The sequence below is a fragment of the Chelonoidis abingdonii genome, chromosome 4, assembly GCF_003597395.2.
Source record: "Chelonoidis abingdonii isolate Lonesome George chromosome 4, CheloAbing_2.0, whole genome shotgun sequence".
Lineage (NCBI taxonomy): Eukaryota > Metazoa > Chordata > Testudines > Testudinidae > Chelonoidis > Chelonoidis abingdonii.
This window is the reverse complement of record NC_133772.1, coordinates 3,566,127-3,590,485: the sequence shown is the minus strand read 5'-3', so window position 1 is coordinate 3,590,485 and position 24,359 is coordinate 3,566,127. Positions and strand designations below refer to the sequence as shown.

General features: G+C 44.2%; 1 protein-coding gene across 1 annotated transcript in view; it reads left to right on the top strand.

Annotated features, from left to right (window-relative positions):
• The window catches only part of LOC116827468 (interferon-induced very large GTPase 1-like), a 36,716-nt gene extending 25,400 nt beyond the window's left edge, over positions 1 to 11,316 (top strand). The window contains exons 8-10 of the mRNA XM_075065874.1: positions 2,353 to 2,657; positions 4,135 to 4,257; positions 6,590 to 11,316. Of these exons, the coding sequence (XP_074921975.1) occupies positions 2,353 to 2,657; positions 4,135 to 4,257; positions 6,590 to 11,316 (5,155 nt within the window). The remainder of the gene's footprint in view (positions 1 to 2,352; positions 2,658 to 4,134; positions 4,258 to 6,589) is intronic.
• Positions 11,317 to 24,359: the final 13,043 nt, after the last annotated feature.

Here is a 24,359-nt window from a genome sequence, read left to right as displayed (position 1 = left end):
TGGCTCCTATGATAAAGGAGATAAAGTAGAGCCCCAGTCCTGTAGAGTTTAGGAGCTATACAAATAAAATGATGGGGTCTAAATTAGCTCAATTATACATATAAAATGATGGGGTCTAAATTAGCAGTTACTACTCAAGAAAGAGTTCTTGGAGTCATTGTGGATAGTTCTCTGAAAACATCCACTCAATGTGAGGCGGCAGTCAAAAAAGCAAACAGAATGCTGGGAATAATTAAGAAAGGGATAGATAATAGGACAGAAAATATCATGTTGCCAATAAATCCATGGTGTGCCCACACCTTGAATACTGTGTGCAGATGCAGTTGCTGAATCTCAAAAAAAATGTATTGGAATTGGAAAAGGTTCAGAAAAGGGCAACAAAAATGATTAGTGGTAAGGGACAGCTTCTGTATGAGGAGAGATTAATAAGATTGGGACTTTTCAGCTTGGAAAAGAAACAGCAAAGGGAGATATGATTGAGGTCTATAAAATCATGACTGGTGTAGAGAAAGTAGATAAAGAAGTATTGTTTACTTCTTCACATAACACAAGAACTTGGGGTCACCGAATGAAATTAATAGGCAGCAGGTTTAAAACAAATAAAAGGAGGTATTTCTGCTTGTAAAATGTTTGATTCACACAATATTGTTTAGATGTTACCAACCCCTACTAACTCCCTATTCATCCTATATATTTTATATAAAATATCTAATATTTATTACTTATTTCAGTGTATACACATACAAAATTGACATCTATCTGAAAGCTCCTTTGGTGTCCTTTTCAATGGGTGCACAATTAACAGTTTCTCTAACTCCAGGATATTAAACTAAAGGCAGTGAAATTCACAGAATCGGTACCTGGCTTCACAGACAAAACATTCCCTTTTCTCCAGTGGAGGAAAGCAATCATATTAGTTCCTTGGTTCAGACAGAACAAACAAAACACTCTGTCTCTGAGAGAAGAGAAAGCTGATCCCTGGTTTGGGTACGTCAAAGTTAAAATAATATCCCCCTCCTCTAGCAGGATTCTGGATATTTTCTTGTCTTTATCTCCATTAAACCACATTCTGTCCAGTTCATTCTGAAGAAGAATTCTGCTTCTCCTTATCAAGACCCAGCTGCTTTAAAATTACCCTCATTCCCTTCTTTTCACTTGCTCCATGATGAGTCTCAGCTAGAAGGCCTTCCCTTCCTTCTTGTATCATAGGTCAGCCTCAGGCTGGCCAAAGGAAAACCAAGAAACATACTTACCAAGCACTTTAGAAAACAAACAAAAATCCACTTGTCAGTATTATTAATTAGAAGCTTCTCTCTTTAAATCTGTCCAAAAGACAATTTTTGGGTTAACTGGCTTGTTTTAGCTAGGCCTGGGCTAAACTTGACCTTTATCTTGGTCAAAGCCAGGGCCTAAACAATTCCTCCATACTACTCTTCTTCACTTTATCTGCCATCCTCTACTTGTTTGGGAAGCAGACAATCCTCTGCTCTCTAGGAGGGATTTTTCTGGGCATGGTCAAAGGGGGCAACATTAAGGCTGTGAGGGGATATAATGTGGGAGACATTACCTTAACTCTGTGTAGCCTGATTTATGTGTATACATCCTCCTCCATCTGGAGGGGTGCAAGGCAGTGCTACGGAAAGGTAGAGCTGTGTTCATGAAGTTTTTTAGCAGTTAATTTCCCTTGTTTTTGGTTGAAGTGGTGGTAGTAAGGGTAGGGCAGGATTGAGTGGCCTCTGATGGAAGCGTGAGGAGCTTCTGGGCACACCTTCCTCCCACAAAGTGGCCAGCTCCTCTCTCCTCCTGGCTCCTCTGTGGCCCTGATAGGATTGAAGGGACCAGGGGCAGGAGGGTGGTAGCTCAGAGGCTGTATGAAGTGCATCTACCAGTTAGAAGTAGTAAGAAGAGGGAAAGCGACCCCCACAGTCCCTACCTCACATCAAGGCATAGAATAGCTACATTACACGTGTGTGTATATATAAATAAGTGAATATGTAAACATACCTGAGCTAGCTTTGGTCTAGCTCAGATAAGAACAGCAGCGAAGCCTTGGCGCTATGGACAGCAGTCTGGGACCTTAGATACATACTCAAAAAGCTAGTCTGCTCAAAAAGCTGCCATTGATATTTGATTGAACTAGAGGAAAAAAGTTCACATATGTCTACAAGTGCTGCAGCCACACCATCGGCTGCTGTGTAGGCCTACCCTCAATTGTTCAACAGGCTGAATGCCTGATACTGAGGAAGGCAGAATCCCAGATTATTACTCACTAACCTGAATCTAATTCTCTCACCTTCACAAATGATTTCTTGCTCCTTGTCTAAAAAGCATTGTATTTTTTCATTATTACAGATCCCCCGATTCAGTGACAGTGGTCGCTGATGAGAAATCCTTGAAGATTATGTGCAAAGAGCGACGGAAACTGATTAAGATTATTCAAAATGACCCAGCTGGTGTCTTGGATGAGTCACTTGCTCAGTCCCTCATCACAGATGAGGACTATGACAATATGAACACAATATCGGATACAGAGGCGAAAATTAGAAAATTGTTAATTCAAATACAGAGGAAGGGAGCACTGGCCTGTCAGCAATTCCTGGAGTGTTTAGAAACTATGTTTCCGGGCACAAATCAGGATTTACAACATCCTCACTGTGGTAGGTTGTTGTTTTTGTTTATTGGTTGTTTTTGATTTTTTTTGCCCTACAGGACAAAAAAATTTAGGACTCGCAATATCAATCAAAGGCTAATTTCCAAATAGATACACGATTAATGGTAGAGCCTATGTTAATGCAAAGTTATGGCTGAGAATTCAAATGTGTGAAAATGGTTAAATTGAAACATATAGTTCACAGGCAGCTATTGTGTGACTTCTTTGCTCATGTGTAAAATGATGATATAGTGGTGTATTCTACAAAACCTTTATGATAGAAATTTACCAATAGAATATAAATATACGCACAAAGATCTTCAGGTGGTCAAAATCAGTAAATCTCCATTGTCTTTGGTGGGCTTTGGATGAGGCCCTTTATGTATAAGGGATAACTCTCAAACCTGTATAATCTTTCATAGAACAAAGTTTTTGAAACGTAACAGTGTATCTAACCATAGGATCTATGTATCCATCAAACAATGGATGAGTGTAGAGATGTCCACACCCACAGGAGGTCACCAGAGAATCCAACAGTTATGGTTAGGGACAGAAGGCAAACTTCCCTTGCTTATATCCAGTGACCTGTGTATGCCATGATTCCACAGTCACAAAATTCACCCTTTGCTACAGAATTTTGATCCAGAAACTGAACTTGTTCATTTAAAAAATGTTTCTAGCATTTGTGATTGCAGAGATAATCTTGATAGCATGAAGTACAAGTGAGTGTAACTGTTGCAGTGATATCTGCCTGAAACAATAGCACTGACAAGTGTGAACTTGCCCAGATGAGCCCAAAAGACTTCCTGATTCCACTGCCATGAAATCTGGCATTTTTCCAAGGTGCCCCAGAATCCAGTATTTTTGCCATGGGGCTGGATAAGCAAAATCCTCCAAAAATGAAAGAGAGCTAGAAATGGACCCCAAAGTGAAGCCAGTTGAAGATCAATGGTCTGTCACATTTTTACATATCTGTTTCCCCCAGTTTGTGTGGCAGGGGCACGAACTAAGCCACAATGCTCCAAAGAACCTCTTTGAATTCTAGCTAGAATGGTTTGAGGGTGCCAGGCCCGCCAAGGTTATGTAACCTGATACGGCAATGGAAATCAACAACAATATATATAAACATTTTGTAGTTTATTGGGAACTGGTTGCAGAACAGGGATAGAATACAGTGAGGAGCGAGAACCATAAGTAGGTGCACAGCTCCCATCTGGGACTCTGATCAGAAAGAAACGTGACTAAGAATTAACCCCCGATCTCCCTTCGAAGAGGCCAGAATACTGCTGCATCCGTTGCATTTTTTATCTAAAGCTTCATACCAATGTGTTGGATAAGTAGCTCTTCTATTATAAAATAGAAACTATGTAATGAAATGCAGAGGCAGGAGCAGTGAATTAAATAAAATACACACAGCAAACAGGAAGGGATTGAAGAGAATTAGACACTAAATAAGTTTTCTCCTCTTGTTTTCTTGCTGGAAGGATTAAATCGGGAATCTCAGACTCTGCAGGCCCCAGAGCTGGGGGGAAAAAGTGTCATAAATCCAGAACTGGAATTAGATATTCAACAAGACAGAAAGCCAGAGGAGAAGAACCTTTCCAAAGGTAATTTCCTCTGATCACCCTTCCTTCTGTAGTGGGAGTTAACACCTTTAGAAGAGCTTGGCGCTCCCAGGTGTGAATGGTGCTTATGAGAGTGAAGAATTTTCTTGGTATTCTGCATAGATTTGCTCAGATTCAATCAGGGATGCCATGGAAACCCAGTCAGTGGCTTAGAGGCAGGAACACAGGGGCTCCTCTGCTTAAAATTTGGTTGTATTGATCAGTGGGGTGCTTTGAACCACAACTGTTAGTTGATCCATGTTCCCGTGAAGGCCAGTGGCAAAGCACCGGGACAAGTGGCAGCTATTGCCCAAAATAAATGGTGGGGTTATAGTCTCTAAACATCTCCTCCTGTTTCCCTTTGCCCCACACCTGCTCTCCCCCCCTCTTTACCCTCCTCCCATTTGGGCCAACCAGATATTTCAAGTGAAAATATGGGGCATCTGTACAGGGAAGAAGGGAGACAATTGTTGGGAGGTTGTTGGTCAGCGATGTAGTAAGGAAGAGGGAGAGAAAAGTGCCTTTTCCTCTTTCCCGCTGCTAACTACCTCCCTTTTCCTTGAGATGGATGACTGAGGGGATGGATGAAATGATGAGGATTGTGACTGATGAGTTTGTCAGAGGCTGGAGGAAAGGATGGAGGCTGGAGTGCGAGTGGGTCTCTGCGGGGGTGAGGGTCTGAAATGGGCTGTGAGGTAAGAAAATAGAGGAAACTCACATGTAAAAACAGGGAGGAAAGGAAGTATGGCATGAAAAGAGAAAAAGCAAAGACAATAAGGAAGGGGAAACCTTGCATTAGGGCTACCTATCTGGCAAAGTGGAAAAGATTTTCCTGCTGGTGCGATCCCAAGTGTCTTTAATTGCTTGAGGTTCTGATCCTGATTATTTTTGACTATCTCCTACACCTTAAGCAACATGGCCTGTCTCTTTCGTCCATCAGAGTGCACCTAGCGGCCATTTCAGCTTTCCATCCAAGGGAGTCTGGGTGCTTGGTGTTCTCAAATCCCATGGTGGGATGCTTCCTTAAAGGGCTGGAGCGGGTGTTCCCATATTGTCATCCCCAGTCTCAACCTGGAACCTGAACCTGGTCCTCTCCAAACTCATGAGCCCACTGTTTGAGTTCCCTCCTCTACCTTTCTTGGAAGCTAGTGTTCCTGGTGACCATTACATCGGCAAGGAGGGTGTCTGAACTGAGAGCTCTCACCTCTGAACCCCCTTACGTGGTGGGTTTCATAAGGACAAGGTGGAGCCTAGACCACACCCTAAATTCCTCCCCAAGGTGGTCTCCCAATTCCACGTGGGTCAGGACATTTGCTTGCCGGTGTTCTTTCCAAAGCCCCACATGAGCCCGCGGCACTGCAGCCTACAGATGCTGGATGTTCAAAGAGCCTTAGTTTTCTACACAGAGTGCACAAAATCTTTCTGCAAATCAACCAAATTGTTTGTTGCCATAGCTGATAAAATGAAAGGCCTTCTAGTGTCTGCGCAACACACATCCTCCTGGATCACAGACTGAATTTGCATGTGCTATGAGCAGGCCAAGGTCCCAGCCCCAGCAATTATGGCCCATTTGACCAGAGCACAAGCATCTTCGACTGCCTTTCCCATCCAGGAGATCTGCAAGGTAGCTACCTGATCTTCAGTGCACATGTTTATAGCTCACTATGCTGTCGATCAACAGGCCAGAGATGATGCGGCAGTTGGCAGAGCTGTCCAATCAATCATTCCATGACTCCTACCCTCCTCCAGTGGTAAGCTTGGAAGTCATCTAATTGGAATGGACGTGAGCAATCACTCAAAGAAGAAAAGACGGTTACTTGCCTCTCTTAACTGTTCTTCGAGATGTGTTGTTCACGTCCATTACAATACCCACCCTCCTTCCCCTCTTTCGGAGTCTCCGGCAAGAAGGAACTGAAGGGGGATCGGTCTGGCAGGGTATTATATACACCGCCATAAAGGCACCACGTTAGGGGACTCCCCCGCCATCCTGACGGGAGCTGCTAAGGGGAAAAGTTTCCAACATCCATGCACGCAATGCGCCCACACCTAATTGTAATGTATGTGAACAACATATCTCAAAGAACAACAGTTATGAGAGGTAAGCACAGAAGTAATCCTGTTGGCTTTATTTATATTGTGCCATATAAATAAGAGAAAAATTGAGCCCAGGATGATTAATGCATCTGTCATTTACTGGGTACTGCTTTTCTTTAAATTACAATTCTCTTTCCATAACTCCCACAACATCAGCCAATCTAAGGAATTAGTAAACGGTGTATAAGGTTATCATTTTCTACTCTGAAAATTTAGTTTATGTTTTCACTTCCTTTTGCAGAAAGAAGTAAGGCATTTCAAGATATTCTGTCCAGATTAAACCTGGAGAAGTACAGAAGCAGGAAGATCAGGCTGAGGGATGTCCTGGAGATTTGCCCAGAAGGTATCAAAAACAGGATTCCAGAGGCATTAAGAGATTTACCTTGGCATTTTCTGAGGAAGGTCATGGCTGTGAATGGGACAGCCAGAAATACAAGCATTTGGCACAAGGCTCCTGAAGAAGAAATGAGTGGTGATGATGATAAAGAGCTGCATATTGATGACAATTTCTGTGTTAGTGATGCTGAGATAAAAGTTTCACTGCACCCTCTCGATGTTCTCTGTGCTGTTCTGCTTTGCTCAGACAGTTTCCTGCAGCAGGAGATCCTGTCCAAAATGTCCATGTGCCAATTTGCCCTCCCTCTGCTGCTACCTGCCCTTGACATCCACAAGTGCACCCTACTGCTGTGGGCCATGAGGGACATTGTGAGGAAGTGGAGGCCGCACTCCCTGGCAGAGAGCAGAGGGTTCAGAGAGGAGAGCCTGGTGCTCACGTCAATGCTAACCATTTCCTTTGTGCGGTTGGGGAGCTGCAGCTTCTCCAAGTCCAAACTCCTCAATGATGTTCTCAGCCCGTCCCAGCAGCACCACAATTTCTTTATTCATCGGGACACAGAGTCTGGGAATGTTCTTCGGCAAATCGCAGATGGGCTGGTCGAGATTTCCTGGTATTTCCCAGGTGGAAATGAGAATTCTGATCTTTTCCCAGAACCTGTGGCAGTTACAAATCTGCGTGGAGACATCGAGACGCAGTGGCTGCAGTTTAGCTTTTTAACAGAGGTCTCCTCAGCAGTGTTCATAGTTACTGAAAGCATCAGTGAGAGAGAATATGAGCTGTTATCCTCTCTGAAAGAATCAACAGCTAAATATTACTTCATCCTTAACTACAAGAATGAGAAACCCATGGAAACTCTGGGATTCCTTAATAAGCTGGCCCCTGTGCTGAAGCTGAGCAAATCACAGCTACTTGTGAAAGACAGCACCACCAATAATGCAGGATTTGTGAAAAAGGTGCAGTCCACCATAGGAAACATAATGAACTCATCTCCCAAGACAGTGAGTTTGGAAGCAATGGCTGTGATGGCACGTGACCTAGGAATCCAAGTGGATGAGGACTGTCAGGCATGTCAGTGTGCGAGGAAATGTGCTGAAGATATCATTGCAGAAATAAGAGATGGGGCAAAATACAAAAGAGAAATGTTGAGACTCCAAGGAGATCCATGGAAAAACTTGGCTAAAGTGGAAAAAGAGCTGTGCCGAATGAAAAGCCAAGGAGACATGGCCACTGAAGACTATAAATCTGAGCTGAAACAGAAATGGTTAGAGATACGCAGACAGCAGAATCAGTGTGGCCTTACTAATGGTTTGACTAAGTTTATCAATGGAATAGAACACTTGCCTACAGTGGAGAAACATTACTTCCTGAAATGGATGAAATTTAGCCTCGATAGCACTACCAGAGGAAATCTTTCTAAAATGCGGGCAGAGTATAAAAAGAAATGTGAAACTCCAGGAGTGGACCAAAAACAGCTGGAAAAACTAGATAAATTAATAGCTGATAGTTCCCTTGGGGTTGAGCATTTCATACGTGAGTTGGGGCAGTTCTATGAAGCTGAATGCTCAATAGTTAAAAAAGGCAACAAGGCAGAAAATCAGAGACAATTCCTCCATCTTCCAGCCATAGTAGCTGACTTGATGCTGGAAGGGTTTCCTGTAGAGCTGATTGATGGAGATGCCTCCAACATCCCCATAAACTGGGTGGTAGATGTTCTAACTCATCTCAATATCAGACTAGAGGGTAGATCCAGAATGGTGGTTATAACAGTGCTGGGAGTGCAGAGTACAGGGAAATCCACCCTTCTCAACACCATGTTTGGCCTGCAGTTTGCAGTGAGCAGTGGCCGATGTACACGAGGAGCCTTCATGACGCTAATTAAAGTTACAGAAGCTGTTCAGAAGCTAAGTGGCTGTGATTTCATCCTGGTGGTAGACACTGAAGGTCTGAAGGCCCCTGAACTAACAGCACTGGAAGACAGTTATCAACACGACAATGAGCTGGCCACACTGGTGATTGGACTAAGTGACATAACTATCGTTAACATGGCCATGGAGAATGCCACAGAAATGAAGGATATTCTGCAAATTGTGGTCCACGCCTTTCTCAGAATGGAGGAAATAGGACAAAAGCCAAACTGCCAGTTTGTGCATCAGAATGTCAGTGATGTGTCTGCTCATGACCAGAATATGAGGGACAGGAAACACCTCCTGGAGCAGCTGAATGAAATGACCAAAGCTGCAGCAAGGATGGAAAAACAAAGCAGGGAAATGGCATTTTCTGATATTATGGAGTATAACCCAGAGAAACACAATTGGTACATCCCTGGGCTGTGGCATGGAGTCCCTCCCATGGCTCCAGTAAACACTGGATACAGTGAGAGTGTGTGTGAGCTAAAGAAATACCTATTTGAATTCATAAAGAACCGTTCACGTTACAGAGCTATCAAAGACATTCCTGAATTTATTGAATGGCTGAAGAGTCTTTGGAATGCTGTAAAACATGAAAACTTCATCTTTAGCTTTAGAAACAGTCTAGTAGCTGAAGCCTATAACCAGCTGTCTATGAAGTATTCTGAATGGGAGTGGGATTTCCACAAGAAGATGTATATCTGGATATCCGAAAAAGAAACTTTCATCCAGAACCAGCCACCAGAGAAACTAGAGCGTGATCCTTTAACAAGTTTAAAAATTGAGGCACAAGGGAAACTTCAGGAGGAAGAAAAGAAGCTCTTGGATAATTTAGAACAGTATTTTAAAAGTGGAGCTTCAAATTTGAACCTGATAGAAAAGTACAGAGAAGATTTCAAAAGGAGCGCAAATAGCCTCAAAAGAGAACTTGAAAGTTATTCAATCAGTAACTGTGAGGAAGCAATTCGAATTCAAAGAGGACAGCACAAGATAGACACTATCCAGACTGGGTACAAACAGACAATTGAAGGGAAAGTTGACAGACTCTTGGCTGAATGCCGGAACAGAAAACATAAACTAGACAATGAGAAACTGAAAATAGAATTTGAAACAATGTGGCGAGAAACCTTGTCAGAGTTAAAGCTCAGTAGTTTACAGAAACGTCAAGTTGTTCAAGATATGGATCTACAGCTGAGAAAGGATTTTGAGAATCGAGGGAGTGCTGTCAATCAGATGCTTCAACATGCAAAAAGCCTACTGGGTTATGGAATGAAGTCTTTCACAATGAAGAAGGAGTACTTAGAACTAAAATGGACCACAGCAGTTGTGGAATTCTTCTTACAGGACTGTCACCGTAAAACTGAAGAGCTTGCTCTATCTTTAATGAAGGAATGCAAGAAATACATTGAAGAAAAAGTTAAATCCAAAACAGACTATGATGAAACCTATTGTGGAGAACTGCTGCATATGGTTAATGAGAGATTAAAACGGGAAGATGTTCAGAAACTTCCCACTACCCCTAGTTTTGAAGTTGACCTGAAACTTCACATTTTGGGGGAAGCAGCTTGTGCATTTCAGAAGATGCATGAAGATTTTATCAAAGAAAACGATCCTCAGCAACGTCTGGAGAAGCTGAAACCTCAGTATTTCTCCATATTTATGGATCTCTATTTGGAAAAGGATGAAAGCCAAGCAAGGGCCAAGGATTTCTGTTATCAGTGTCTCAAACCTGCCCTGGTGGGTTATGTCAACAAAAGGCTGGGACTAGAAATAGTTGACAACTTTCTCAGCAGTGAACAGGCCGTTGAATACGCCAGCCGAAGCTTCTTTCAGTTTTCTGTGCTAAAGAAGCTGCTGGAAGAGATGAACTTTGACAACTATGTGAAATACATAAGTAAGTATGAAAAGTTTGTCAAATCCTGGATACAGAGATGTCTGATAGATCACTATGGAGAGAAGAGAAGTTTGAGAGATCTGGAGAAAAGGATTCTCTCCACAATAATAAATAAAATCAAAGGAATTCTGAAAAACTCCATAAATAAAAACAATAACACAGTTTCTGCCTTTTTAGACAGCTTTTGCAAAGAGCTGCAGCAGGACCTGGTCATTTCCTGCAATAGCTTAGTTGGAGTACAGTTTAAAAGCACAGCAAAAATTGAGCAGCTTTCTGATAACATCCGAACCTTCCTTCTGGAGTTAGAACAACAAATCTTAACCCAGTTTAATCATTTGGAACTTGACACCAAACTCTCCAACCTGTCAGTGAAACCCCGGGATGAGATCTTCAAGCGAGTGTTTGGCTGTGGCAAGCAGTGTCCATTCTGTAAAGCCCCCTGTGAAGCAGGAGGCACTGACCATAAAGAGCATTTTGTATCAGTCCATCGACCCAAAGGATTAGGGAACTTCAGGGATCGTGATTCACAAAAGCTTGAGCATTCCATATGCTCCTCTGATGTGGTTTCCAATCGTGAGTTCCAAACTGTAGCCACACAAGGAAAATTTCATCCTTTCAAAGATTACCGCCATTACTACCCAGACTGGCGCATTCAGCCTGATCCCAGCATTGATGCTTCTGATTACTGGAAATTTGTTTTCAAATCATTCAATGACCAGTTAGCTAGGAAGTATGATGCTAAAGAAGCAGATCTCCCAAGAGACTGGAAAAATATAACTAAAGAGTACGCACTGCGGGGCCTAAAGCAAGGGTTTTATCTGAAAAAATAGACATCTCAAGTGTATCTTTGAACAGGATACACTTCAACAAAACAAAACCCTTGATTTTAAAAAACGGAATATGAACAAATCTGACAGCCTGTACTTTTTTTTAAATTGAAAACTAAAAAAAATCAATTGCAGGTCACATCTTCCAATTAGTGCAAGGCTGCTGCACAGGTGCAGCCATACCAAAGGAAACTGATAGTCCCTGTCTCCTTGCTGAACCAGAGTAACAGCCCATCTAGCCTGGTATCCCCACCTCTCTGTCTTATTGGATCAGACCAATAACCCATATAGCCTAGTATCCCACCTCCTTGCTGTATTGGATGAGACCTAAAGGCCATCTAGCTCGGTATCTTATCTTCCTGTTGTACTGGATCAAGCCAGTGATCCATCCTGTCTCTGACAGTGGCCATTACAAGATGTCTCAGTGGGACGTGCAAGATACCATCTAATGGAAATTTTATAGAAACATGTTTAGAGAGGAAACTTCTTCCTCACATAACTATGTAAACAGGGTCCGAATGAGTTCTCCCATGATATCTAGCTGGGAGTAGGAGAGACTTTAGGAACAAACTGTATTTACATGAAATCACTTACTCTGCCTAGATATCCAGCAGATAGAGGTGTTGCTCAAAGTGGTCAATTTTGACTGGTGTTGGGTTACAAATCACTTTAGTACTAAATGAAGGGATAGTGAAATGTTGTTGTCAGTGTTGCTTTAATTGTATGAGTAAAGGGGAGCAGAACTGAGTTTAACCTTTCTCAAATGAGGGGTCACCCTCAGCTGAAAGGATTCATTAAGCCAGGGGCTTGAATGCCTGACCCCTGTGAAAGTAAGAGAAGATGAGGAGAGATATCTTTGTCAGGAGGTGTGAACTCTCCCTAAGGGTCCCTGGTCTGGTTTAACCTGCTCCTTCCCACTCTTCAAAAGGTAGCACTAAATAGGCTTCATTAGGAGCCTTTCGTTATTTTAAGTGCTCAAAGGAGCTAACAATTACTTGTGGCAGGACAGCATTTCTGCCCAGCCTAAAGGGCTTGTCTACACTTGAGAGTTACAGTGCTGGGGCTGGTTTACAGTGCTGTAACTTACTCCCCGTCCACACTGGCAAGGCACATACAGCGCTGTATCTCCCTGGCTACAGCGCTGGTTGTACTCAACATGGACGAGAGGAATAAAGGGTATGGCTACATTAGAAATTTCAAAGCGCTGCCCCGGCAGCGCTTTGAAGTGTGAGTGTAGTCAGAGCCGCAGCGCTGGGAGAGAGCTCTCCCAGCGCTGCTTGTAAACCACATCCCTTATGGGTGTAGCGTGCAGTGCTGGGAGCCGTGCTCACAGCGCTGCCACCCTGATTACACTGACACTTTACAGCGCTGCATCTTGCAGTGCTCAGGGGGGTGTTTTTTCACACCCCTGAGCGCGAAAGTTGCAGCGCTGTAAAGTGCCAGTGGTAGCCAAGCCCAAAGAGAACAGTGCTGGTGCTGCAGCGCTGGAGTGCCAGTGTAAACAATGATCAATCTTACTATTGCTATAACTGACCTCCGGAACCTTCCCATCATGCTTTTAACTAAAGAACTCTCTTTGTTTGTTGTGGAACTCAGGGCTCCCAGAGCTGCTTATCTAAAAAACAAACACAGCTCCTGTTTGCTCGAGCAGAGGCAGGCAGGCAGGGGGATCCCTTTGGAATGTCCACAGCTAGTGTTTGCTTGAGGAGAGAAGCAGCACGAGGGATGGGGGGTCCATTTTGGAGCAGCTGCTTATCGGTCTGTGAGGGAAAAACAAGAAGGCTATTTGGCATTAGTGAATGAGAGAGGGGTGGGGAAAGGGGTCGGAACTTGCAAGGCAGGGAGCTGACACAGTGTCAGCTCCAAAAATCCACTCTCTCTCCCCCTGCACTCCCTGTCACACTCCATCCCACCCCCCTCTTTTGAAAAGCACGTTGCAGCCACTTGAATGCTGGGATAGCTGTCCATAATGCACTGCTCCCAACACTGCTGCAAATGTGGCCACATTGCAGTGCTGGTAGCTGTCAGTGTGGCCACACTGCAGCACTTTCCCTACACAGCTGCATGAAGACAGCTTTAACTCCCAGTGCTGTACAGCTGCAAATGTAGCCAAACCCTAATAGCTGAAAATCACTAAGGGCTTGACTACACTTGCGAGTTAGAGCACATTAAAGCAGCCCTGGGTGCCCTAACTCACGACCTGTCCACACTGGCAAGGCACGTAGAGCACCTGGACTCTGCAGCTGGAGCGCTTCTGGTAAGCCACCTTCACCAGAAGCATAAAGCTTGGTGCATCTTGGCTGGAACTTCCCAGCATCAGTGTGAATGAGATGTTGCATTACTGTGCTCTGGCTGGCCTCCAGAAACATCCCATAATCCCCTTAAGTGAAGTGGCCACTCTTGTCATTGTTTGGAATTGGCTGTGGGAATGCAGAAATGCCCTTTCAAAGCTCTATTTCTGACAGCCAGCTGCTTATCTGCTCCAGGACAAAGCAACCATTACTGTGGAATGCTGCTTGAGAGGTAGGGGAGAGGGGTCTGCTGCTGTCTGAACTTACAAGTTACAAGAAGTGACATGCTCTCAGCCCCCCCACAACCAACTCTCTCTCCTCCCACATACACACAACACACTCCCTGTCACACTCCACCCCACCCCACCCCATTTGAAAAGCATGTGCAGTCACTTGCATGCCAGGATAGCTACCACAATGCACTGCTCTCTGTGGCCATTGCAAGAACTGCTAATGTGGCACCGCCAGTGCATTTGAATCTGACAGTGTGAACGCACTGCAGCGCTTTCCTTAATGTGCTCTCCAAGAGCTGGTTTAACTCACAGCGCTCTACATCTGCAAGTGTAGCCATGCCCTGGGTGGAACCTCAGGAAACTGACCTGCAGTGGGCACGGCAGAGAGGCAGGTGGCAGAAGGTGACCAGTGAGTGGAACAAGTGGCTGGCAGGGTGGCCAGGGGAGAGGAACCGTGGCTGGTGGGGTGGCCAGCCAGAGCAAGTATGTAGATAACAGAGCTAGCAAGGTGCCTTCTTCCCTAGCTGGGAGGTGAACTCACATAGATGCACCCCTAAACCCTTGGTCTTCACTGACCAAGGACAACCACTGTGAGTGGGGTATGGTGAGGGAGCAGAGAAGGCAGGGCCGGTGCTTCCATTTAGGTGGCGTAGGCAATCGCCTAGGGCGCCAGGATTATTGGTGGGTGGCATTTTGCCGGAGGGAGCGGCAGGCGGCTCCAGTGGAGCTGCCGCAGTCGTGCCTGCGGACGGTCAGCTGCTTCCGCTGCTCCAGTGGACCTCCCGCAGGCGCCACTGCTGCAGCTTCACCAAAGCCGTGGACCAGCGGACCCTCCGCAGGCACGACTGCGGCAGATCCATCGGAGCCGCGGGACCGGGGCGCGGGGCGGTGAAATTGCCGTGCGCCTAGGGTGCTAAAACCCCTAGCGCCAGTCCTGAGAGAAGGGCACAGTAAAGGAACTTTTCGTTGTAGAACTCAAGAACATGAGGCAGAGGACACTGCCCCACATGCTCTGGGGTGGATGTTCTGCTCACAGTTTTGTTAATGAATCCTGTTTGTGGCATTTTCCCTAATTAATGTTGGGTGACTTCCCTCCATTCATTAAAAGTTTCTGATCTACACTCAGACTCAGTCCTTGTGAGAGGGGAAGCATTGCCTCTGAGAGGCACCCAGGGGTGGTGTGTAACTTTCCCAGGATACTGGTTGGAGCTCAAGCTGATTCTGTTTTGTATTATTGAAAAGAACCCCCTAGATATTGAACTCCACCCAGGTTGCTGCCAGCTTCACCTGGGTGGTTTCTAATTTATACTATTCCTTGAATGTTGATTGATTGAAATTGTTCAATTTATGTAATCACCGAATAAATATTTTTTCAATAATTATACAGTATGCAAATTCCTTTGTGCTGGCTAATAATGATCCTTATCTGACCAGCATGCAGGGATTTACCAAATCACTGTATGTTATTTCTTTGCCACACAATGAATATGTAAAATCTCTTTATTCTGAATGGCTACTACAACCTATGTGTTCTGACTGACTCCTGCACTGGGAATTTTCAAGCTGTTTGACAGCAAGGAGGATGCTTCTACGTCCCTTCAAGTGAAGCAGAAAAGCTCCACAATGAACATGAAAGAAAGGGGAACAAAAATATGAAAAAACCCCAAAGAAACTGTGCCTTTGAAATCCCAATATCCATTGGTTCAGTGAATTGTGGGAAAAATCTCACTGAGCTGAAGAAAAGAAACAACAACCCATATTTTGCTCTCTGCTTTATTTTATTCAGCATGCAACATATGCAAGCAGCTAAGCCAATCAGCCTATTAACTCTACTTATTTTGTATGTCCTAGTGTAAACTCTGTGGCTTGCATACGTTCACTCTATTCATATTGATGATCTTAAGGAGAACGCCTTACAAGTGATGCATTCTAGGGGGCTAGATCGTGACTCAGGAGAATGAAGAAGAAAAAGATTCTCTCCTCTTACACCCCTGAACAGGCTCTGTGAACCCTGGGCCTAGGCATGTGGGAGTAGACAGGCACTGCATGCCTGGCTATGCCCCTGCTCACATGGTGGGTATGGAATGAACGAGGAATGATCAGAGCTATGGCTCCCTCCTTCCACTGAGTGGCAACACAGCTGAGCCAGCTCAGGCCACTGGTACATGACCACCTCCAGGGAGAAAAGAGGAAGCAACAAAAAGCTATGTCTACACTGGCGGATGTACAGTGCAGGCAGTTACAGCAGCACGTAGAGATCGCTGCAGGGAAAGCACTGTTGTGTGTTCATGCTGTCAACTGCCAGCGCACTAGCATGACCACACTTGCGGCACTTGCATTCAGAGCGGTGCACTCTAGCAGGTATTCTACAGAGCACCTCTTCCCTTTCTGCCTCTGAGGCTTGTGGGAAGGGGGAGAGAGGGTCACAGGGCATCCTGGGTTCTGTCTCAATGCCCCGTCATGCATCACTTCACATCCCAGCAGTCCCTTCATTTCCATCCGCATTTGGTGGCATCTTTCAATATTTTTTGTACTGTGGGCTGTCTGCCTCTTTGGTCTGTGGGAATGGATCCCGAACTGGTGAGGAATATGCTGACGGGCCTCACTAGCACGTCACGAATGGCAGTCCAGTTACTCCTTAAACTACAGAGTGAGAATAAGGAATCTGACGACGATGTCAACACGCATAGCACATACAACATGAGATTGCTTGTGGTATTCACGGAGGTGCTGAACACAGTGGGACGCTGCTTTTGTACTCAGGAAACAAGCATTGAGTGGTGGTATCACATTGTCATGCAAATCTGGGATGATGAGCAGTGGCTGCAGAACTTTTGGGTGAGGAAAGCCACGTTCATGGGACTATGTGCTGAGCTTGCCCCCATCCTGCGGCGCAAGTGTGGCCATGCCATTGTGCTGGCAGCTGGCAGTGTGAACACACAGCAGCGCTTTCTCTGCAGCGCTCTCTGAGGGGCACTGTAATGCCTGGTACTGTGCATCTGCTAGTGTAGACATAGTGTATGTTGCATCAGTGAAACTTTATTCAACACAAGGGCAGATTCAGGACCTGAGTACTACATGGTGGGAAGTAATTAGTCTAGAATAGGCTGTAAAAACAGATAAATGATTGGCATGTATGTTAAGTGTTTAAACTGAGTCTCTCCTCCGCAAAATCAGAACCAGTTGAAGACAATCAAACTTTTATATTTAGAGCATGACTGTCATTTATTCTCCCTATTGTGCATTAAGAAATTAGTATTCTTGTTTTAATGTAATCATGCATAAGAAGCAACAGAAAACCATTTACATTTAAACAAAATAAACTTTTGAACTGACCTTTTTTTGTAGTGGCTTATTTATTTTGAAATGTTGCCTTGGAACTTTTTGTTTTATTTAACCCTGGGAGGAAGGATAGTGGGTGACGTCCGTAAATATTTCAGGAGATGTGATGCTTCCAAAGTACGAACCCAAGAAGCCTGATGCTGGTAAGAATGATGGACCTCATGGAAAATGGGCTTTGTCTTGCTGATTAATATTATATAACATTTACCTTGCTTGAACCTGCAGGCTGTACCCACATAATCATTGCAGATTTTAACTACATCATGATTTAGAAAGAAACAAAAAGCTTTTCCCACTTCACTCATCACAAATTTTAAACAGTGAGAAAATTCTATTGAGCCCTGAGCTCTCACTGTGGGGTGGTGGAGACCCAGTGGGGCACAAATTAGTAACTGCTGTGATGGGAGAGGCAGGGCCGACACTGGAGCAACCCCCAGGTGAAGCAGCTAAACCTAACCAAAAGAATGGATTTTCCGCAGTTACAGAGGAAATGAGATAACTCTATATACACACACACAAAAACAGACGGAAATATGTAGGGATAGAAATCCCCAATAACAACATTTATGGCCCAAACTCTCTGCAGTGACCCCAACCCATGATACTCCCTCTCTGTGTCCCTTCTCGACAGGGGGCTGTGAGTGTGGCTGGATTGGGCAGTGGGTCCTTCTACTGGGCCACAGGGGAACCTCTTCTTTTCATTGCCACATACCACGCGGTTGTATCTGTCAGCACAGCTGCTTAGTGGATTTGCCCATGTCCGTGTCACCCATTTTCAATTGTTCCTTTCCACATGGAATCATAGGACTGGAAGGGACCTCGAGAGACCATCTAATCCAGGGGTTCTCAACCTTTTTCTTGTGGAGGCCCCTTCAACATCCTATAAAAACAACAGGGCCCGGCGGAGGGTGCAGGGGGAGCACAGGGCTCCAGGCCAGGGGGATACCCTTGGCATAGGCATAGTTTTAGTTCTATTTTTTTAGGGGGGAGGCAAGAGCTGGTGGGGCTCAACCCAGCTCTGCACAGCTGGGTCCAGGGAGGGCATGCCACCTCCACCCCGACTCACTCAGGAGGGCACTCAGCTCTCGTTAGCCTCGTAACAGTCTCAGTCATAATGCTGGGTAACAGCAGGGGCCCCTTTAACAAAACCCCTCTATATTTTTATCTCTTTGTTTCATGGGTTGCAAGCCTCCCACATCCCCCTCCAGTGAAAGTGAACCATCCCCTCCTGCTGCCATTAACCCCCATCCCTCTGGCTGCTACGGACAAAGCCTGGCCTGGGAATGTGAAGGAACCTCTCTGAACTGAGAGGACACATGCACAGAAACACACAGTCCTCTGTATTGGAGAGTGAGAGGCTGGAGACACACAGACACACCCTCAGTTCACTGATCTCTCATGTTAACAGTTTGAAGAACATCCACCCAGGCAAGAAGAAAGGTTCAGCCTCTCAGAGCAGCTCAGCTCAGGGGATGAGGGAGCTAGGGCAGTAAGAAGGCTCCAGGGAGCCAGGAACCACGTTGGCTCTTGCTGGGGTGCCCAGGGACAATGGGGCACAGCTCATTAACTGCTGGGGTGGGAGAGGCTTTAACCTAGCACTGAGGGAAGCAGCTGAATGCAGGGGGATTTCTAGTTAAAGGAGAAGTTCGTTTTATTACAATACACGTGTAGAGAGAGAATCAACCATAACAACATTTCTGGGGCAAAGTCTCCCCAGCCCCAGGGATGCCCTATCACCTCCCAGCCACCGTCCCTTCTCTCCAGCGGGGCTGAGAGCACGTCTGCATGGGGCATGGCTTCCTCTTGTGTCCCCCAGGGGGAATCTCTTCTCTTCATTGTTACATTCTTCTCAGGGACCCCGGCCTGTCAGTGCAGCAGCTTAGTGAGTTTCCCCATGTCACCAATTTTAAATTGTTCCTTCCCCCATGCAGCACTTTGAACTTTCTACATTGAATGTCTCTGGCCAGCACATTGCCCATCTACCTACTTTATAGCCCTCGCTGGTGTCCCTCACAATCCTCCCAAGCAGAAGAATTCTGTGGTATCAGCAAATTTCCCCATCTCACTTGCCATTCCATTATTCCGGGTGATACTAAATTCACAAACCACCACAACCTTCGTATTGGTCCCTAAGGTCCCCCTGGCTATTTACCTTATTCTCACATGAGAAACTGGAGAATTTATTCCTTTTAAAATCTTCCACTAAGGGGCAATTCTGTCCTAGATCCCGCCCCCCTCTTACACAGGGCAGAGGTTCCTAGGGGAGAGGTCAGTCTGAGACACACAAGGACGCCCCAAGCACTGGGCAATAAACCACCCAGAGCTATTAAAATTTAGAAGAGAAAGGGTAAAATTTTCAAAAGTCCTTAAGGCTGCATCTACATTAGAGCTGTGGGGTGTGATTTCCAGCATGCACAGACATACCTGCGCTAGCTCTGATCAAGCCAGCACACTGAAAATAACCGTGTAGCCAAGGCAGCATGGGTGCGGCATGGACAAGCAGTCCTGGCGAGGTAGCTGTGGGATCTGAGGTTCACGAGAGAGGCGGTGATGTTGAACTTTCTTTGGCCTGTGCCTTCTCTTGCAGGGATTTCCCATATATCCAGGGAAAAGCTGGCTGTTCCCTCTGCCCAAAACACTTTCCTCTCCATGTCCTATTCCTGACTCATTTACTAAATTTAAATGTATTCACATTTCTGACAGTCTAAGATCTTGCTGTATATAAAGCAGAGCAGACACTTTGTGGGGATCTCTAGATGTGGACAGAGCACAGAATAAAAACACATGGCTCAAACCCTGAACTCCTTACTCAGGATTTCAAATGGGAGTTGCTTGAGTACCAGTAAGTTTTATTTTGGGCTTGTCTACATTTTCAGGATTCCCAGCTCGAGGAGACTAACCTGTTCTAGTGCACAAAAACCAGAGTGTAGCTGTAGGTGTACAAATGGCTAGGTAAAAACACCCACCCACGATGCTAGCCACATCCTCAGGCAGCTAGTCCCTGCTGCCACTCACACTGCTGCACCCACACTCTGTTTTTAGTGCCCTACCTGGGTCAGAGCTAGCGTGTGTATCTCTACCTGACCGGGAATCAGATCCCAGCTTAAAGTGCAGCTGTACCCTAAGTAAAACTGTGTAAGTAGCTTAGTCTCTAGTCGATAATGACTTATCTAATGAAGGTGGGATATTGGCACCCTTCTCAGGATACAGTTCCCCATCCTGTAAGTATGGCTTACATTCTTCATTAGCAAGGAGATGTGGAGATTTTTAACAGAAATGTGAAAGATACATAACGGGAAAGGATATATTACAAGTATAATGGGTCTGCTAATGAGGGCACAGCAACTCCCATTAGCCCTCTCCCTACTGCACATCCCTTTATCCTGCCCAGGAACCTAAATATTTGGTGAGTTCCTGAAGGGCTTATTCATAAATTGCAAGGCCAGAAGGGACAATTGTGATCATCGTGACACAGGCCAGAGAACTGCATCACAATAATTCGTAGAACAGATGATTTTTTTCTAAAAAAACAGCCAATCTTGAATGAAAAATGATCAGTGATAGAGAATGCACCACAACCCTTGGTAAATTGTTCCAATGGCTAATTGCCCTCACTGTTAAAAATGTATGACTTATTCCCAGTTTGATTTGTGTAGCTTCAACATCCAGCCGTAGGACAGTGTTATACCATCTCTGCCAGAGTAAATATTTGTTCCCGATTTAGATACTTATAGACTGTAATGAAATCACCACTTCACCTTCTCTTTGTTAAGCTAAATCACTCTAAGGCATGTTTTCTAATCATTCACATGGTACTTCTCTGAACCCTTTTCAACTTATCAATATCCGTTCAGAATTGTGGGCACCAGAACTGGATACAGGATTCTAGCAGTGGTCACATCTGTGCCAAATACAGAACTAAAATAACCTCTCTGCTCCTGCTCGAGATTGCCCTGGTCATGTTTCCCAGGATCACATTAGTTCTTTTGGCCACAGCTTAGTTAGGGCTGCTGGGAGACTGGCCCTTTTAAAGTCTGCTGAGTGGCTGACAATCCAATTTTAATGTGTCAGAAATGAACAAGCTTCCTAAAGCTTGTGTGGGAAGGAGAGGTGATGGGTAGTCCCTGAAAAACATCCAAAGACATGAGGAGGGGGGGACCTGCAAGGATCAACAGAGCAGCCTCATACAGAAAGTTATTTTTGAAAATTGTAGTGATCTCCCCCCATTTTCTGACTAGCTATAGTCATAAGGAACAAATGCATTCACAAATGAATAGTTGCAACAAATAAGTCAACCCAATCTAGGCTACCTGCATCCTAACACCCCAAACATAACGCTGTCACAAACAGTATTTAAAAATAAATTAGAAAGAAGAGGATTTATATACTTTTATCTGTCTTCCTCTGAACGTAGAAGTTACTTTTTTTTTATGAACAAACAAACCCGGTCTCTCCAATTTTCATGAGAATCCACCCTTTTCTAAAGATATCCCAGCTAGTTTTACAGGCGTTGCTGCTGGCAATTAGAAATTCTAAACTTCTTCTGGTCTATCCATGACCTTCTTGAGCCTGAATCCACATTTCCAGAGGCTGAGTTTAATCCTTTTTCTCAGCTGCTCCTCTTCTGATTAGTGAAATGCAAGAGCTTGACTCAAAAATTGGAGGGAACGTCACCCTTGACTGCAGATTCAAGATAACTGCAGCTTTGAGTTCCAGAAAGTGAGGCTCTTTTTGTACCTGAATCCCTGTGAAGAAAACTCAGGAAGCCTGATAACAGCAAAGGTAAAATTATTCCCCGTCTCTTTCAGAGATCACATTCATCCTTTCCTTCTCCTACGCACTGTCCTGTCTCCTCTCTGTCTTGTGGTGACTCCTGAGTCCTGTAGTTCCTGGACCCAAAATTTCAGGAACCTCCTAGGAACAAACTTACAAACTCAGACTGCTATAGCTGTCTGTACCTAGCTAGACACAACCATTTGTCTGGCTCCTATTCAGATATGTAAAGAGAGACAGCTCTTTCTCCAACAGCTCATTCTAGGGGCAACTTCTGACTCTCAGCAACATCAGACCTTCAGACAGTGGGATCTAAAGGTATATAATGGCAGACAAGGATGTGAGTATCAGAAAGACTCTTCTGCAAGCGGCAGGTAAATGAACATGTACAGAGGGGAGGGCTTAACTCCAAGTTCATACTTACCTAGCCATAGCCAAACAGATGTATTTACCCATTTCCTTATCTAATTGGGTTATAGTCCCTTTCCAGTGACCACACTATTTTGTACAAGTTTTCCTCAGGCTTTAATATGGTAATTGGCTACAAAGTTGAGCATCTGAACATGAAGTGTTCCAAGAGAGAGTTAAGTGTCCATATTTACTTATAAGTAACATACACTTATCTATGTTTAGCTGCTTATATCATTTCTCGTCTCTCTCCCAAATGCTGATAATTCCGTGTATACTTCTACTACAAATAATCGTTACTATGTATGCTTAATCCATACCGCGATACACTATTGTTTTCCATTGTGAGTTTATATTACAAATCCACATGAACACAGATCTTACGAGTCTGGAATATGAGGTGTTTCAAAAAGATCATGGATAATTTGAGTTCACATATACTGGATTTTCAAAGCTTGCATAAATCCTTGTTTAACCTAGAATTTTGATAAACTAAACATTTTCTCTTCCAAACAGAGGAGAGTATGAGGGGGAAAGTCATATATTTATGACATTTCTCATTACATGACAATTTGATACAACTAAAGACAAGTGAAACATCCAAAACTGGAGTTTCTGAACTTTTCTTTTGATGAACAGCAGCCTTGTTTACTTCCCCCATACATGTATTTTGCTGGAGCAAAATTGGCACTTAGTAACCAGTTAATGCACCCTGATTAATTCCCTATATCTTCATTTGCCCTGTTTGTGTATATGCATTAAGGTATAGTCTTTAACTACATGACTACTTACTATCTCTTCCACCCCTTGTTTCCTGCCTCATTCAGTGCACAGGAAATGAATTATGGCAGTGCAGTGAAGGAGACTTTTGTCAGTAGGACCCTGCCTCACTTGTTGCAGAAGCTGGGAGGTGTGCTGCAATGAGGCAAGGAACTGCAGGAAGAGAGGGGATTAGTCTTGTAGTTTAGGTAGTTAAGTTCTGCCCCAGAGTGCTTGGAAAAATCAGGCCTTAGGTACCTCAAATTAGGCATCCAAAATTAGTGAACAGTTTTGGTCATTTTGGTCTTAATCTTTCCATACTTAGAGTTCCCCATCTGTAAATAGGGATAATACCACTTGTCCACATTACAAGGGTGTTGTGAAGCTATGTTAATGAATGTTTTTGAAGCACTCAGAAACTAAAGTTACAAACGCCATGGAAAAGTAAATGAATAATTCTGCATTCAGTGCAGGGGTTGGATGGTGGGCAGTTAATAAGGCCTATAGCCTCATACGGAACGATAAAGGTACAAAGAAATATTGAACAGCTCTCCATCGAGTCAGCCTTGTCCATCTTGCACAGTGAGAGTAGGGTCCAATGGAAAAAATAGTATGTGATCCTGTAAGTTGATCACAACGATTATAATGCATATGCAAGGGGGATAATTAAAGATGCATATAAAACCTTAATTCTGGCTTCTTCTAACTCGAGTGCTTGACTTTGCAATCATAATGAAGTTTTTTTAATGTAATAGATGTACACAGTCAATCAAGCTATTGTTTAATACAAGAGCATTATGTATAGAGTTATAGAAGGCAAATAGAACTCTGTGTAGCCTTCTATTTTATTTCAAGTGACAATTAAAGTTATGATTCCCAAAGCATATAGAAATTCTGCACAGATCTAAGTTACAAATCTAGTTATACTCACATCCCTAACAATAGTGTTAGGGTCTGATGGGTCTCTCATGTCTTGATCATCATTAGAGGGATGGTTTCTGCTGGAGTTTCCCAGAGGGAGCTCAGTTTTCCCATTCTGTGTACCCCCTTTTTATACAGTGATTCTGTTTTCACCTACATTTTGTGCATGTTTATAAAAGTGCCGACCCTCTTTTCTCTTGTGGGTCTGTGTCCCCTACAAACTTAAGGGACCCCAATTATCTATAATGATTCTGCAGTTTATTCCATCACTGCACAAGCTTGAACCAAGAACTTTGACATTACTTAATGTATTACTCCT